Consider the following 15,791-nt stretch of genomic DNA (forward strand, 5'->3'; position numbering starts at 1 on the left):
TATCTTCCAAATCCTTGGAATTGTCAGTGCTTTGGTGAAGCTCTGTTAAAAGAATCCCTAAAGAACATTTCCACATATTAAACCACACATCATATTCTGAGGGAGTTAGCGAACACCTGAAAATATCTTTTATATCATGAGTTGTCATCTCATTGGAAGTGAAAGTCACTCTCAGCATACCCTCAAAAATCTCACTGCTTCTACCAAATTCCCTTTGCATTTTACAAATTTCGTTTTTATCTTGATATGAGAGAGGGTTATACTCCCTCTTTCCATTTCTTCTACCGACATAGATTACAGGAGCAGCTGATGGTATATTATCTCCTTCTAAGTTCTGGACTGCAGAGCTAGGTACAGCCTGTGTTCCCCTGCCACTGTCAGCTAAGCCTTCCCTTCCTCCTCCTTCAGCCGGTGGGCTGTCCCACTCCCCCAGGGCCCCGCTGTAGCTAGGAGGATTGTTATTTGTGGACAGGAAGAGGTACCTAGGGAAGCTATAGGTGTAAGATTAGGATAGGGGATAGGGAAGGGGGTGGGAAAGGGAATGGAGAAGAAAGGGTTATGGGATGAAGAAGCTGGAGCATGCCTGACACCATGGATCATGTGGTCCCCATCACTGTGAGACAAAGAAAAATTACTTTTCGGAGTATCATCAGAGTTCCTTTGAGGTAAATTCGAAAGAGATGGGTATAAAGAAGATTTATTGACTGCTCAGAATTTACAAAGTTTGGATCCTTTTCAGGGACAGAGGAATTTGGAGAAGATGGAGGGGATTTCAAAGCTTTTATCTGTGGCCGTCCTTTATTTTCTAATTGTAATAATTGTTTGTGAATATTTAAAAATATAGGGAGGAACAAAGCTGTAGCAGAATTACCTTTTTCTATTTTAGAAGTCAATAAATTCCCTATATCATACCAAAATAAAACCGAATTCATATCTTGTGTTTCAAAATCTGGAATTTCTTTAGAAAGCCAAGATACAGATTGTTCTATTGTTTTCCTTCTAATTGCTACATCCTCTGCATTTATCAGTTCTTTAAGCTGAGAAATAATACTCTTTTGTTGTCCCGATAAATGTGAGCCCATTTTGATGTTATCAGAACAATTAGCACAATATCCTATACCTTCACGGAAAAATCACACAAAGAAAAACGACTCTTTTCTGACTCGAATTTAAAAATCCCACCAGAAAAGGGAGTGCAGGCTCTCCACGGTCGGGATGAAACCCTGAACACGTGGCCCACGTTCAGCCGGCCATGCCAGCTCCGTGGAACCCCCACCGCCTCAAGCGGGGTTCTGGGGAGCCCCCAAGAGCTGCGCAGCGCCGGAGCCGCCTGCGGCACTGGTTCGAACGGGGTTAATGCAGCGATCCCGCTTGTCCCGGCGGGGCCCGCTCCGCCGAGCCACTGCCGCCGGAGGTGCCGCAGCTCCCGCGGTAGCTCCGGGCCCTAAAACCCGCCCTGCTGCCGCGCCGCCACCGTCTCCGCCTGGGGAAACTCCTGCCCTCTGGGATCCCCGCCTCCCGCAAGGGAGTAGACTTTACCTGTCCTGACGGACCTGGGTTTCTTGTGTGATTTGTGAAGTGTTTATCTTCTTCAGCTGGCTCCCTCCTGGACTTAGAGTGGAGTTATCGGCCGTCTTCCTCCCTGCCTGGGAGCAGTGTAAAACCAGCTAGCCAAGCACGGGGGGTAGTTGAACAAACCAACGAGCTAATAAATCACTAAAATTGGGATTCAGCTACCTGTGGGCTCGTAATTAAAAGAAGCCACGCACGTTGGTCGCCCACTGTAACACACTGTAACTCCCTCCTAGCTACTTACTCTGAGGGAGCTAGAGTTTGCTACATTAGATAAACGAAGGAATCCAAAAGAGCCTCTTTGTCTTTCTCAGGGTTCTCGTTTATTGCATGATGACTCCAGGGAACAAAGAGGGTTAGGGTCTCAGCTAACGGGCTTTTCTAGGGAAAAGGTCAGGGAGGGGATTTGGAAAGAAGCCAATAGGATGTGGACACGGAGTTAGGGTAACAGGAGAGATCAGGGAGGAAAGAGACCCTTATGGCTTTCCTGCCAATGAGATAGGGACCTAGAAAGAGTTAAAGCATTCCTTCTACCCCTGGTATTGGATTGCAACAGTGCACTATTCTTGCTAGGGAGCATCACATAAATATAAATAAGATATGTAGGAGCAGAATCTAACACACTTTGAGCAGGGAAATCTTATCAATGATTTTGGTATCAATGCCAGTTTTCAAAGACACTGCTTTATGAGAAAATCCAGCCCTCCGTCTCTTTGTATAACCTGTCTGAAGAATCAAAATTCTTTTTTTCTCATGTACATTGATTAAATCACTTTTTATGCAGCATAGTGAGTCATTATTTCTAAACGTATCATAGAACAGAAACTGCTGGTCAAGGGTTTTGTGGCAGCTTCACTTTTTAGCAGCAGAGAAGGGAATAAAAGTGTTGATAAGATTGTTCCCAGACCTCTGCTTTCATCTCTAACTGCATTCTGAATAATGGTTATTAATATAATTGCAGGTGCCTGGTTTTTTGTTTTTTTTTCATTTTGTTTTTTGGGATTTTTTACAGTTTTGGGAGTTTTTGTTTTGTTTTGTGAAGTATATGAGTCTGATGTAACTACTTAGTTTTTTTCAAAAGCACAATTAATGCTGAAAAACTGGCATCCAAGTCTTGCAATATGTTGAGGCATGTTTCTCTGGAGTTCTTCTTCCAGAAACCAGTGGTGCAGCTTCAGGAAATGAAGATAAACCTTTATGCTTATTCTGTGGTGATCAAGCCTCGCTTGTAAAGATGCTTTTATTTTTTCAGATAGATATGTGTTGTTTCTGCCTGAGTTAAGGAGCAGCTCTGATTGATAAATGCTTATGTGGTGGTATTCAACAGGCAAATTGTATATAGATGCAGTATTTATCTTTTTAATTGAATTGGGTATTGAACAACTGGTAGACCTGGAACTTAAATGTATTTTCTCTCTTTTTTGCACCCTGAGCAAGTAATAAATCAGGAAATTTTTCTTTTCCTTTTCTCCTGTCACCTCTGTAAGCTAAAGGGAAAAACATGAGTTAAGACTGTACGATTCCTTTTCAGTATGAATTGTGATTCTATTTTTGTCTTGCTTTGGGTTAGATTAGGTAGGCTAGAACTAGGAGATACGATAACATTTTCTCCTAAAGGATGCAAGCAGGTTGAAGATTGAGAAAAACACATGCTTCTATCCAAAGTAGAGGTGAATGAGGGTATTTTACGTAATTTTCTTTTTTTTTTCTCCCCAGAACTGTCTGTCAAAGATTTCTGTTGTGTGCTAGAATTGACTATGCCTATGTTCAAATAAATAGTTGTTGGTCATCCTACTGAAAACTCCCATGGAAACTGCGTGATGGGAATCTTGTGGAGTTGTGTGAAGATACACGAGAGGGCTTTTGCTTTTTGAAGTGGATATATGAAACGGAAACTCTTGAGAAGACAAGAGAGCTAAATGGCTTGTGATCCTGTTCTAGTGTTAACTTAGTAAAATATCTTGTTATAGTGTCTCTTGTTTCAGAGCACAGGGAATTCTTCTGTGGTTTTTTTTCTATGGAACTTGATAGCAGTCTAGTTTTGATTAGACAGGGAATACAGACAGTTAATAATAGATGGTATTTAGAGCAGAGAATTTACATACTTGCTAATGACGTCTGCAGTGTCACAGTGATCTTGCTGATGTCCGAGTAGTAAGGCAGTGTGAAACTTGATCTAGTCATTATGTGAAATGTCTATTCAGTTGGGGAGAAAAACCTGGCTTTCTCTGTCCTCAGCAGTGTTGGATGTGTTTCTGTTCAGTATTAACTCCAAAATTTCATTTGTGTTTTTAATAAAGACATTGCAACACAAACAGATGGGAACTATTCATAGGTGAGTAATTGTGTTCCAAGAGATAGATGTGGAATAGAACACAGTAAGCATTTCTGCAATTAATTAGCTTGATACATAAAATTAGTTTCAGGTTTTGGGAAAGTCCTAAACAATTGGTTTCATTTCTCTTTTGATGCCATCTGACATCAAGATTCCAGCTGTACCTACAGGTGTGTTTAAACCTAGAAATGCCTAGAGAAGCATGTCATATATGTGCCAGTGTGCCCATCCATATGCATGTTTTACACAGTTAATGTGCAGCTGTGTAACTCTGCCTCCATTATGCCGCGTTTGGCTCTGATCTCATGAGAAGGGAATTAGCCTGCTCCTTGAACAACCTGAGGAAGTTAAATCTCAGTCTGGTTCATACCTATTCATATTAACAAACTGACCTTCTATGTCATGCAGGGTTTCACATCCCCATACCGTGATTAATGCTTTGCTGCTCTCTGATATAAATACATCTGCTGGCTGTAGATTAACTGTACAAAAGACATACAAAATCCTGCACTTCAGAATCAGCTGCTTTATTTCCTTCAGATTTCAGCCTTAAGTACAAGATGTGTACTTGGAATTATACAAATACCAAATGGATACATTTTTTCAATCTGACATCTATTACAGCAGTTGTTAAGCAGCTTTCTGGCTCTTTGTGATTAGAGTAGCTGTAGTTCATTTTCTGCCTGTTTTGATAGTTTTGGATTCTTAGTAGTCAATGTTTGGCTGTCCATTTGCATTGTAAGGATGGTATGTGGTCTTCAAAGTAGATTAAATCACAACATTATTTTGAGAAATTGTTTCTGGGAGATGTGTTAGTTTTTCTAGTATGGAGACCATTCTAATCCTTGTGAAGAGGACAGCAGGAGAGTTTACAGTGAAAAGGTATTTTCTTCAGTCCAGGTGTGAAGTAATTGAACTGTGTACAGTATGAATGCAGGCTCATCAGATAAAGCACTCCAGAATCTGATTACACATGCAAAAAAGGTTTGTTCAGACTGCTGTGGCATAGAAAGGATACCTAGCAGAACAGGACATGTCTTCTGAAAGAAAACTTTAATACTTTAGTCCTAGCAAAAAGTAGTTTGAGATGGCTGCTCCTCTAGCACATGATAGATCAAGGAAAGCAAGTGTTTAGTAAGAGACCTGTTACCTGCAGCATGCTGAGCTTCCAAGCATTGGTACATTCCATCTTACCCTCTTGTAGTCATCTCTGCTTGAAGCGTGTTGCTGGTATGTCTTTTGAATAATGCCTAGATAGATCTCTTCATCCTGCTCCATCTTCTCTGCTTTTAAAAACCTGTCAAAGTCTGTCATCTTTGTTTGGGATCCTTAAATGTTTGGAGTCTCTCCCTTTGACTTTTAAGTTTCTGTAAGTTTCTGTAAAAGTAACCAAGTCCTTTACCTGCATAGACTCATGTAAGGGAGCAAGAATAGCTTAAATAAAACTATCTCTCAGCACTGGAACTGTTCACACTACTTTGATTCCTTTGTCAAATCCTGTCAGTCTGCCAACAGCTACCCAATAAATCCAACAGAACCAAAAGATCAAAATATCATTGTATTTGTGATGGATATTTTCTCATGGGTTGTGCCAAGCGTGGTTGTGGACATTTGGGGAGAAATTATTTCCCAAGTACTTTGATCATTTGCAGTAATACAGGAGTCTAAGTGCTGTTCCAAACTTAATAATTTTTTGTATAGTACAAGTGAAACTGGACCAACAGGGCTTCTAAGGTAACATGATGATCTTATATGCAAGCTCCATCCATAGAAGGAGCATTGCACCAATGCTGAGTCACATTAAACCCTTGGGAAACATGCTTTGACTCCAGTTTTGCAAACAACTGTAGATGTACTAACATCTCTGATTATTCAACAGGTCTTTTTTCCTGCTACGTAACTGATCTTCAATTTGTGGACTGGGGGGCTGGTTTGTCACAGCTTATTGTGGCTTCTGGACTTCTAGAGCAGTAATCAGGAAGACCAAGTAGTGTGGGTGTCCTGAGGAAGCTTTGTAGAAGGATTTGTGTGGTTGCAGGGAATTGAGGACAGTAACCACCATATAGTTCTGGAGTTTTGGTCTCTCTTGGGTACACCTGAGAAGTGTTTGTGTCTGGCTCAGTTCTGGGTTTGTCAAAGACTTCAGTTGCTCCTTGAGGTTCAACTTCCAAACTGTGGCCTATTACCATTTCTCTCACACATATTTTTTTTATCAGTGCTTTTTATTCAAACTATATTTGAAGTTGTTATTTTAGATGGATGTAGATTTTTCTCTTGAAAAATTCCCATTAGTGTGGTACCATGTAAGTTTCACAGGAAGTCTGAATTTTTCAGGTCCTGGTGAAGGTTAGTGTAAAACAAGAAAGTTTGACATTGGGAGAATTTTATGCAATACAAGAAACTTGATACATGTCAGCCACAAAGTTTTGTTTTCCTAGAAAACATTGAGAATAGAAGAGGAGAAGTTACTCTGACTTTTAAAATTTATTGACAAATAATGTGTTTCTGAACTACATTAGAATGGAACTTAATCCACTGCCTTGGTTTATGTATTTCATAGCATTTTCTCTTAAACACAACTAATATTTATTTTAACTAGTTTAGATGCAATGTATGACCCCACTGTAAGTGCAGGACTTGGCTTTGAAAATACTCCCTATGACAACTGTTCTTTATCTGGAAAATAAAGACAACTTATTTTCTTCTAGCTATTATTTTAATACGGTTGTTGGTAGTATCAAATATATAAAATTTTCATTTCAATGGTCCCAATGTCACATACTCTTTCGTTTTGTCCTGACATTTGCAAACCCAGTTCTTATGTGTACATCTACTCCCAACAGTTGTAGTGAGAATCACTCATTTTAAAGTGCCCTTAATCTAGGTTGTTGTTGTTGTTGTTGTTCCTGACTTCAGTGCTCTTTTTACAAAACATTTATGAGTACTGATTCACTTATGAAAATGTGAGGAGTACTTTAGTTTACGGGAAGTTTCAGGGAAGGGAAGTTTCAGGGAAGGGAAGTTTCAGGGAAGGGAAGGGAAGTTTCAGGGAAGGGAAGTTTCAGGGAAGTTTCAGGGAAGGGAAGTTTCAGGAAGTTTCAGGGAAGGGAAGTTTCAGGGAAGGGAAGGTTCAGGGAAGGCCAGTTTCAGGGAAGGGAAGTTTCAGGGAAAGGAAGTTTCAGGGAAGTTTCAGGGAAGGGAAGTTTCAGGGAAGTTTCAGGGAAGTTTCAGGGAAGTTTCAGGGAAGGGAAGGGAAGTTTCAGGGAAGGGAAGGGAAGTTTCAGGGAAGTTTCAGGGAAGTTTCAGGGAAGGGAAGGTTCAGGGAAGTTTCAGGGAAGGGAAGTTTCAGGGAAGTTTCAGGGAAGTTTCAGGGAAGGGAAGTTTCAGGGAAGTTTCAGGGAAGTTTCAGGGAAGGGAAGGGAAGGGAAGGGAAGGGAAGGGAAGGGAAGGGAAGGGAAGGGAAGGGAAGGGAAGGGAAGGGAAGGGAAGGGAAGGGAAGGGAAGGGAAGGGAAGGGAAGGGAAGGGAAGGGAAGGGAAGGGAAGGGAAGGGAAGGGAAGGGAAGGGAAGTTTCAGGGAAGGGAAGGGAAGGGAAGTTTCAGGGAAGGGAAGGGAAGGGAAGTTTCAGGGAAGGGAAGGGAAGGGAAGGGAGGGAAGGGAAGGGAAGGGAAGGGAAGGGAAGGGAAGGGAAGGGAAGGGAAGGGAAGGGAAGGGAAGGGAAGGGAAGGGAAGGGAAGGGAAGGGAAGGGAAGGGAAGGGAAGGGAAGGGAAGGGAAGGGAAGGGAAGGTTCTTCAGATACATAGAAAGCACCTACTAGTAACTTATTTGCTATGTGGAGGTATAATTATCAGAAATATAAGGAGAAATCCATCTGTAGTTTTTTCATTATGTGGAGGAGGCATAGGGAGGTGGGGTGAAGGATATGTGAAACTATCAGCTAGTTGGAATACACCCTGTTGTTACTGTCAGTGTCATGTGTTACATGGGTGAGTCTCCTCACAGCTGTGCTGCTGTCCTCGGCTGCAGAAGGCATCCTGGAGAGGTGAGCAGGCTGGCACAATCAACTCGGTGCTCCCACACACAGCTGTCAGCAGAATTAGCATATTGGGATGCCTGAGCTCTCTGCCATCTGAAAGCAGCTAGATGGAATGGGTTCAGACACTAGGATTCAGGAGTAGTAGAAGTTAGTAGGGAAGACAGAAAGAATGGATGAGGGAAAGGGAGCATGAATTGTAAGTAAAAAAGGCAGCAGCAAAGCATCTAACCATGCTGACAGGTGTTAGTGAGCAGCAGAACCTGTAGAACCTGTGTTATAGGTATTTTTAAAAGGTATTTGTACTATAGAGGTGTGAGACAGGCCTCCTTGATCAGTTGGTAGCATTGCCATGTGAAAATAGCAGACTGACCAAGGCAGTGATCAACATCAGTCAGGCTTCAGGCTCATGCAACTGATCTTAAAAACAATGCTGTTACATAGTCCTGTTCACTTGGGAGTTTCCATGATAAGCTGCTCTTTTTGATCCTGGCAATTTTGCCTCACTCTGTTCCCCATCCAACTCATTTCTGGTATTCTCTGGCCACTCTGGGAGCCCAAGGATTTGGGTAACAGAAATACAGCAAGACTGCGAATAAAACATTTTCAGGATTTGCAGACTTTTGGAGTACAAACTCACCTATGTTTGCAGGGAGTACCTTGAGTTGGTAGTCTGTTTGTCTGTCTTTGGGTTTTTCAGGCAGGTTTGGTTCCATTTGAATCTCACGAATTGCCTATTTAATTGTCATTTATGTTGACTGAAAATAAAAGCTGATGATGTGTGGTTAAGACTGTGCTGATCCAAGAGTGAAGTTATGAGGAAATAATTGGGTTTTTTCTTTATTTGCTTTATGTATAATTGAAACGATTACAGCACTAATAAAATGTAACTTAGGGAGTAGGAATTCAGTGCAACTCTGGTGGGGAGTGCTAAGAGTGCTGAAGGAGGCTTAGTTATGGAAATAGCTGCTCTATGTAAATATAAGATGCCTTGAGAATCCTGGCATTTGTCCTGTGACCGAAGCTCTAGTTTAGCTGTGAGGTAGGATAACACCTCATTAGAGCTCAATTAAGGTGTTGTGAGGCATATCTTCTGATCTTACTCATCAGAGTGTAATAAAAGTAAAAGATCTTTTTGTGCCCTTCCTAAAAGAAGATTAAATTAGTTTGAGAACCTCTGTTAGCAAAACTTTTGTCTTAGTAAGAAAAAAAACCTGTTCATAGTAAGTGTCACATCATGGCTGTAGTATTGCTGTAAAATTGCACAAATTAAACATTATAATGGAAAACTTCTGTAAATGGAGTCATTCCAACCAGGCCTTAAATTAGTGAGCAACATGGTTTGGCTTTTCTCTTTAATGCTAAGAGAATCCTACAGTTTTTTCTCAGGCTTCAGGTTTCTGCAGGCAAGTGTGTGTATGTATTTGTTCTGTCATTTTAAAATGTCATCATCCTTCAAACCCTATTATTATTAATAACAGCTGTTTTTCTCTACGTTTACTGGATTGTCATTTTGTTGGAAAATTATGGAAAGGGAAGTCAGGGGGAGATTCTATTGGCACTTTGCTTAGCCTTCAGATTCTGGGTCCATACCACACATTTCTGAAGTAGTGGCACATGCTGTGAAATGACAATGCATTGTCGTGGCATTGCTGCTTTTGTAAAATAAAATTGGTGCATTTTGTACTTCAAGAGAGACCTTTATTGTGAATATTCTACATGTGTACTCTCACAAAAGAGGGAATGTAGCTGTTTTTTGGGGGAAGGGAAGTGAGACATAAAATAGGGCCCATCTTCTTCTTGCAATATTGAGCCACAAATAATCTGCTAAGCACCAAGTGCTATCATTCAAGATGTTTTTCTCCTGGATTGCCAATCAAATTAATTTCTATTAGTCATCTGAGTTTGAGTACTGAACATGGAATGCATTTTTCCCAAACAAGACATTCTCTTCAGAACGGAAGCTAGAGCTACAAATTTTATGAGTGCTGAAATATCCATGGCAGTATTTCAATTTTCCATTCTTCATTGCTGAAATTCCAGTACTGGAGCTCAGATGCATACTACTGTTCAGTCAGTAGACAAAGATTTTTTCAGGATCTCAACAGAAATATATGTTACAATTTTGTTCTTTAATATATGCTGTATTGTCAGCATGTTGCAGTGGTATTCGACATGACTGTAAATCCTGTGTAATATACTCTTCTATTTCTTTGGTTATTTATTTGTTTGTTTATTTATTTTTCCCCCTGCAGTTCAGATGGAGAAAATGGAACTGATGAAAAAAGAAAGGCTGGAAAATCACCCACTGTGTCACTGCAGACCCCTACCAGTGAAATGGAGTATTTTGATGACCGGAAAAAAGTTGATGTTGCTAGGTAATGTCAGAAATGTCAGTTTTCTTCTAGTACAATAATTAGAATGGCTGCAACCCACTTCAAAAACTAGACTGTTACAATATTTATCAGATATCCTAGTGGAGGTTGGCTTGCACAGTATGCAAGTGAATTGGAATCCAGGCACCTTCCTTGGTTGCTCTGTTACCCACAGCAAGCAGTCACAATAGAATTTAGACTCTGAGCTGGCTTAGTTCCTGTGTTCAAGGAAAAAATATATTGCACTGTTTGGTGCCACTGCTAGTTACATTCCTTTCATAATCAATTTGACAGGCAGTCAAACTGAGCTGCAGTTTTAGTCCTGGCCTATTTCCAGAACATGCAGGAATATTGATTGTCCACAGTAAAACTATGACGTAAGTTTTAATTTTGGACTCTGTGCCGTATATTGCATCAGGTTTTTGTTATGTCCCACAAAGACACTCATTCTTCTTTTGTTGGAGAACTGGAATGTATTTTAAGTGCTTCTAAAAGATGCTAAATCCCATGTGGATGGCTTGACCTTTGCATCCTTTTCACTTTGTCCACTCAACAGTCAGTGCAAAAGTTTGTGTTCAGCCTGACAGTGTTCTTTTGGTCACAAGGCAAATATTTTTTAAAACACCACTTAATTTCATGAAGCATCTCTGAGGATACGGTATTTGAAGGAATATGCTATCACTTTTTTCCAAATGTTGCACTCTTATCTCTCATATCCTGTAGTTTACTACTTTGAGTGAAGGATAAACATAAGATTTTTGTCAGGCTTACTAGTTGTTTCAGTTTGACCTATACTTTACATAAGTACAAAAATACATGTACTCATGTATTTTAGAGTTTCCTTCTACGAGGGATCTCCTGAGATAAGCATCCACTTTCTCTGCTGCCTAAGTCAACATCTAAGTCAGATTGCTATACAATCTCTTTCTAGCAGTGTCTCTGTAGCGCTTATGGTTTCTCTTCCTCTCACTCATATGGTGCAGTAATGGAAACTTTCGTAGGACTTTTATTTCCCTGTTGTATCTTTAGCACAACATATTTTTCAGGTCATTCTGTATGAGTCCTGTGATAAGTTTTTTCTTCTGCTGTTCAGTTTGCATCTGAGGCCTCTGAAAAAGAGCTACCTGATTTTTATAGTATGTTAATATGCAATTATTCTGTGCCACATAGCTCTCAGAGAGAGTGTTCTCCTCTTTCTGATTTATGAAAGTTATCCCACTTCTCTGTTTGTTTTTCTGAACAATCCATGCCATTAATTCCTCCTGGACAAAGTAGGCAAAACTGATTTTCCCAGCCATACACGCAGAATTTGATCTGTACTTGGCTGGTTTTTTATAGAGTTGTTTGAGGTTGTGTTTGGTTTTCCAGTATAAATGGCTGGAGCTGTACAAGTACAGCTACCTATACAACTGGAACTCAGGATTCCATTTTATTTCCTGTAGGGCTGCTGTCTTAATGATTTCATTACACTATACTACACAGTTCATAGCCATCCTCTGACTTGTGCACCTGTTCTTCTTTGTTGCACTTTTCAAATCAGCTTTCAGCTTCTGTTACAAGTTCACAGCTTTCTGTACACTGCCTTCCACCTCAACTACTAAGTTTTATATCGTTTTATCTTGCATTAGTAAGGAATGTGCTTGCTTAGTATTTGTATTTCATATGTTGCACAAAAACAAAGGTGATGCTAAGTAATGTGATAATTCATTAAGCTGTAAAAATGTTTTGAACTTTTTCTATTTCCATATCAACTAGTTGGTTATTTAGAATACCCCTTCTAAATTTAAAGGAGACCTTCATTAGACTTTCATAGTCAGCAGACTGACACAGTTTAAGAAAATATATACTCCTTTTAATCTCTGCATGATTCTTGGTGAATTGGATAAGTTATCTAAAGGATTAATATGTTCCATGGGAAAGCACATCCTGTTGGTAGTTTATAAGGCCAATGAACTGATGCTGGGTTTACATCAAATGCTTTAAATCTTCAGAACCAAGAGCAGCACAGATAGTCCAGTCCTGACAATCAAGAGTGATTCCAAGATTGAGAGGAAAAAACGTGCCTCAAATCAGGTAAGACAGAGAGCATTTGTTTGCTCACATAGATTGAAAGTAAACATATAACTACCATGACAGGACTTTGGTTTAGCAGCACTGTAGTTCATGGTTGTATAAGGACACAGGTTCCTTTTTCGTCAGTGTATTAGTGTCTGAGTAAAGCAGAATATAGTTAATAGCCATACAGAAAAGAATGATGATTTCTTGTAAAACAAGTGGGAAGAATGGGAAAGTGTGTGGAGGACAGAAGTGGAGCAGGTCACTTGGTTGTCAGACTGTCTAATAAAGTATATGTGTTTTTGTTGTGGGGCTTTTTGTTTTTTAGCTGAAGGCAAACGCACACTTTCATAAGCTGTTTCTAGATGTTCCCATTGATGAGCCACTGAAACAAAGTAAGTATTTAACCCCTGTGTTGTTGTTGGCTGTGGATCCTAAGATAATGTTGTTACCCAACAAATGTGATGATGTACAAGAGGAGCTACCTAAATTTTAAAAACTTTTAACTCCAGTTGCTTAGAGCTGCAGGGCCTTGATCCACTGCAATGGGCATTTTGTTGTAATCCTGGAAAATTTAAATCTCTACATGTTTGATATTGTTTTGGTTTAGTCACCCCAAGTCAGGTTGTTGATATTTGGAAATTGTAGCCCACTTTGCCATTCCTGGAGAGTTGCCTAATGCAGTATTTTTTGGTTCTGAATCTTCCTTAACAAAGGCAGTACTTGAGACAGCATTGGTCAAGTGATTAGCTTGAGTTTTTGCTGTTGATGATGTTTTAATATTTAAAAACACTAGTAAGAAAAGGATGTTTAAATGCTTAAATCTTTTACTATTATCTATAATACTTATAAGAAGGGAATTCTACACAGATATGTATAGGAAATGTTTCTTGAAAGAAATAAAGGGAAGGTGGTTCGTGAGTGAGAAATGGTTTGCTAAATGTCTGTGAAGTAAAAGCAGTATTACTTCACATGTGTTGTATCTTTGTTGGACATCTAGTTTAGACAATGGCCATAGAGCTGGAAGTTTAAATACAAAATCTTTCATTAAACTCTTCACATTTAAGTAATTTTTACTGTTAATTGTACTCATTTCTGTTATTGTCCTTCAAATACTTTGAGTATAAACTTAGGCCCGTGACATCCTCTGAGCTTGTCAGTATTAAATGTACTCAAAATTTCAAGGTTTGACAATGTTAATCAGAAGGTATAAACCTAAACATATCATAGCTTTGTAAAAAGAACAAAACAGAAGCCAAATTGGCTTGGCTTGGGTTGTGATTACGTTCAAGATTATAGAATATCTATTTGTTTCAGGCTTTACCTGTGCTCTGCAGAAGGAAATTTTGTACCAAGGAAAGTTATTCCTTTCTGAAAACTGGATTTGCTTCCATTCCAAGGTTTTTGGTAAAGACACTAAGGTTAGTAAAATGTTTATGTATAGAACGGTAATGCTATTCTTAAAAATTTGTTCATCACCAGAAGTTCAAATTATTGTGCAAAGCTAGAATAGTAATACTTCCAAGTTTTATTAAATACAGTCAGTATTTATAAGTGATGTTTAGAATGCAGTCTAGAAGTGAGCACTATTATTATTATTAGAGATTATATCTCTTGTGTAAAGACTTTGTCTGAAAGATGAAAGGAAACAGATGAAAGGAAAGAGTCTGACCAGCAGCAGTGAGGGCATTGTCAAACCCATGTAATACAAATTGCAAAAATGTTTGTCCTGAGGTAAGTACTTAAAAGAGGAGGGGGGGAAGAGGAGGAGGAGGAGGAGGAATGAAGGCTGAAAAGTATTAAGGGCTCCAAGACTATAGTTGTTTACTGAAGAGAAGGACCAAGCATATTAAGGAAGTTAAGGAAGAAAAACTATGACTGATTTCTGACTTGTGTAGCAAAGCTCTCTGAAGGATTTTTCTTCCAGTCCCATTTTGCATAATAGAGAACAGGATAAGAAAAACAAATTGGCATGGTTTTTACTTGTGAGCCCAGTATGCAGATTAGAAATGAGACGTGAACTGTTGGGAAGATCATAAGTAGTCTTTCTTGGTGATCCACCTAAAGCTTAGTACCCCTGTGGTGGATGATATGCATACAATAAAAAAAAAAGGCTTGGATCTGTTGATTTGGAGCTTTTGGAGTGTGCTTTGTTTACATAAACTGCTTTGGTTTTGACCTCTTCTGGGGAAGATCAGTTTGCTTCAAGGATTTCTTTGGCTTCTTCCTTTCAGGTGCATCCTTGAACAAAGTTCATGGTTAGATTCAGTGAATTGAATGCTGAAATCATTTTAGGAATTGAAATTATCATTTCTGTGCGGTCAACTATTTTAATGGAATACCATCTGTTGTTAAAGGACTTTTTATAAAGTGTAGTAGATTTAAAGAATGCTTAAAATTATTGACAGCACATAGTGACCTTGTGGGTTATTGTGTTCCACCACTTGGCCCAGGACTATTGTTGATTTCTAGTTAATGGATTCTATTAGTCATAGAAGTACATTAATGTGGATGGTGTATATGTTTGTGAAAGCTGTGTGACACAAAGGAAAAAACAACTGGTTGAATTCTGTCATTCAATATTAGTAACAGCTATCTTAGCAATTTATTAAAATTTAAGCTATTGTACTGGCAATTTTCTGTTCACCATGAACAAATGTAACTGCTTCAAACTGTGGAGCAGCTTTCTAATTTCAACTAAACTGTAGGTATACAAGAATATGGTAGAACTTTACTGAGTAGAAAAACCTGGAAAAAAAAGATGCAGAATGATGATGATGTTGTACTAGGAAATTATCTTTGTCAACAGAGTTTTAAATTCAGGAATATATACATACTTACATATATGCTGAAAAGTGGAAGCATTTTACAAGATAGGCTAGAATAAACACTGTAAATGTAATTTTAACAATATTGCTAATTGCTCAGTTCTGGGTCTTATTTTCAGAAAACATTGTGGGGAAAATTAAGAGTGAAGGGGATAATCTTTAAAATTTATTTACAGCTTTGTTCAGCTTTTAGAAATACCACAAAGAAAAAAGCTGGAAAATTATGGATACAGTGAAAAATGATATTGTGTGAGAGGAAGGAGGAAATCAAGCTGGACAGGAAATGGAACATTCTTAGCAGTCAGATACACTGACAAAGTTTCCAAGACACAAAGCTTCTATTGTTTAAAACTTGTAAAATGATTTAAGTTTGGGGATAAAGTGTTTTGTTGTGAGAAACAGCAGATCTACACATTCCAGTTAAATTTTTACAAGAATTCTACCTGCAGATTTTTTTGTACTGACAACTTTCATGCATGGAACAGCTATGCAATTCAGGAGCTTTGACCATGCAGTAAAGACACTGTGTGTATTCAGAAGAAAATTGGTTCTGCAGGATTATATAGGCATTGAAAGACTTTCTTTCCAGGTAG

At 39.0% G+C, this 15,791-nt stretch overlaps 1 protein-coding gene across 2 annotated transcripts in view; it reads left to right on the forward strand.

The window, feature by feature from the left end:
- GRAMD2B (GRAM domain containing 2B) overlaps window positions 1-15,791 on the forward strand; it is a 50,839-nt gene that overhangs the window by 23,277 nt on the left and 11,771 nt on the right. For both annotated transcript variants that reach the window (XM_056513545.1, XM_056513546.1), the window contains exons 2-5: window positions 10,196-10,318; window positions 12,307-12,388; window positions 12,699-12,765; window positions 13,688-13,791. In XM_056513545.1, the coding sequence (XP_056369520.1) occupies window positions 10,196-10,318; window positions 12,307-12,388; window positions 12,699-12,765; window positions 13,688-13,791 (376 nt within the window). The remainder of the gene's footprint in view (window positions 1-10,195; window positions 10,319-12,306; window positions 12,389-12,698; window positions 12,766-13,687; window positions 13,792-15,791) is intronic.

The sequence above is a fragment of the Oenanthe melanoleuca genome, chromosome Z, assembly GCF_029582105.1.
Source record: "Oenanthe melanoleuca isolate GR-GAL-2019-014 chromosome Z, OMel1.0, whole genome shotgun sequence".
Lineage (NCBI taxonomy): Eukaryota > Metazoa > Chordata > Aves > Passeriformes > Muscicapidae > Oenanthe > Oenanthe melanoleuca.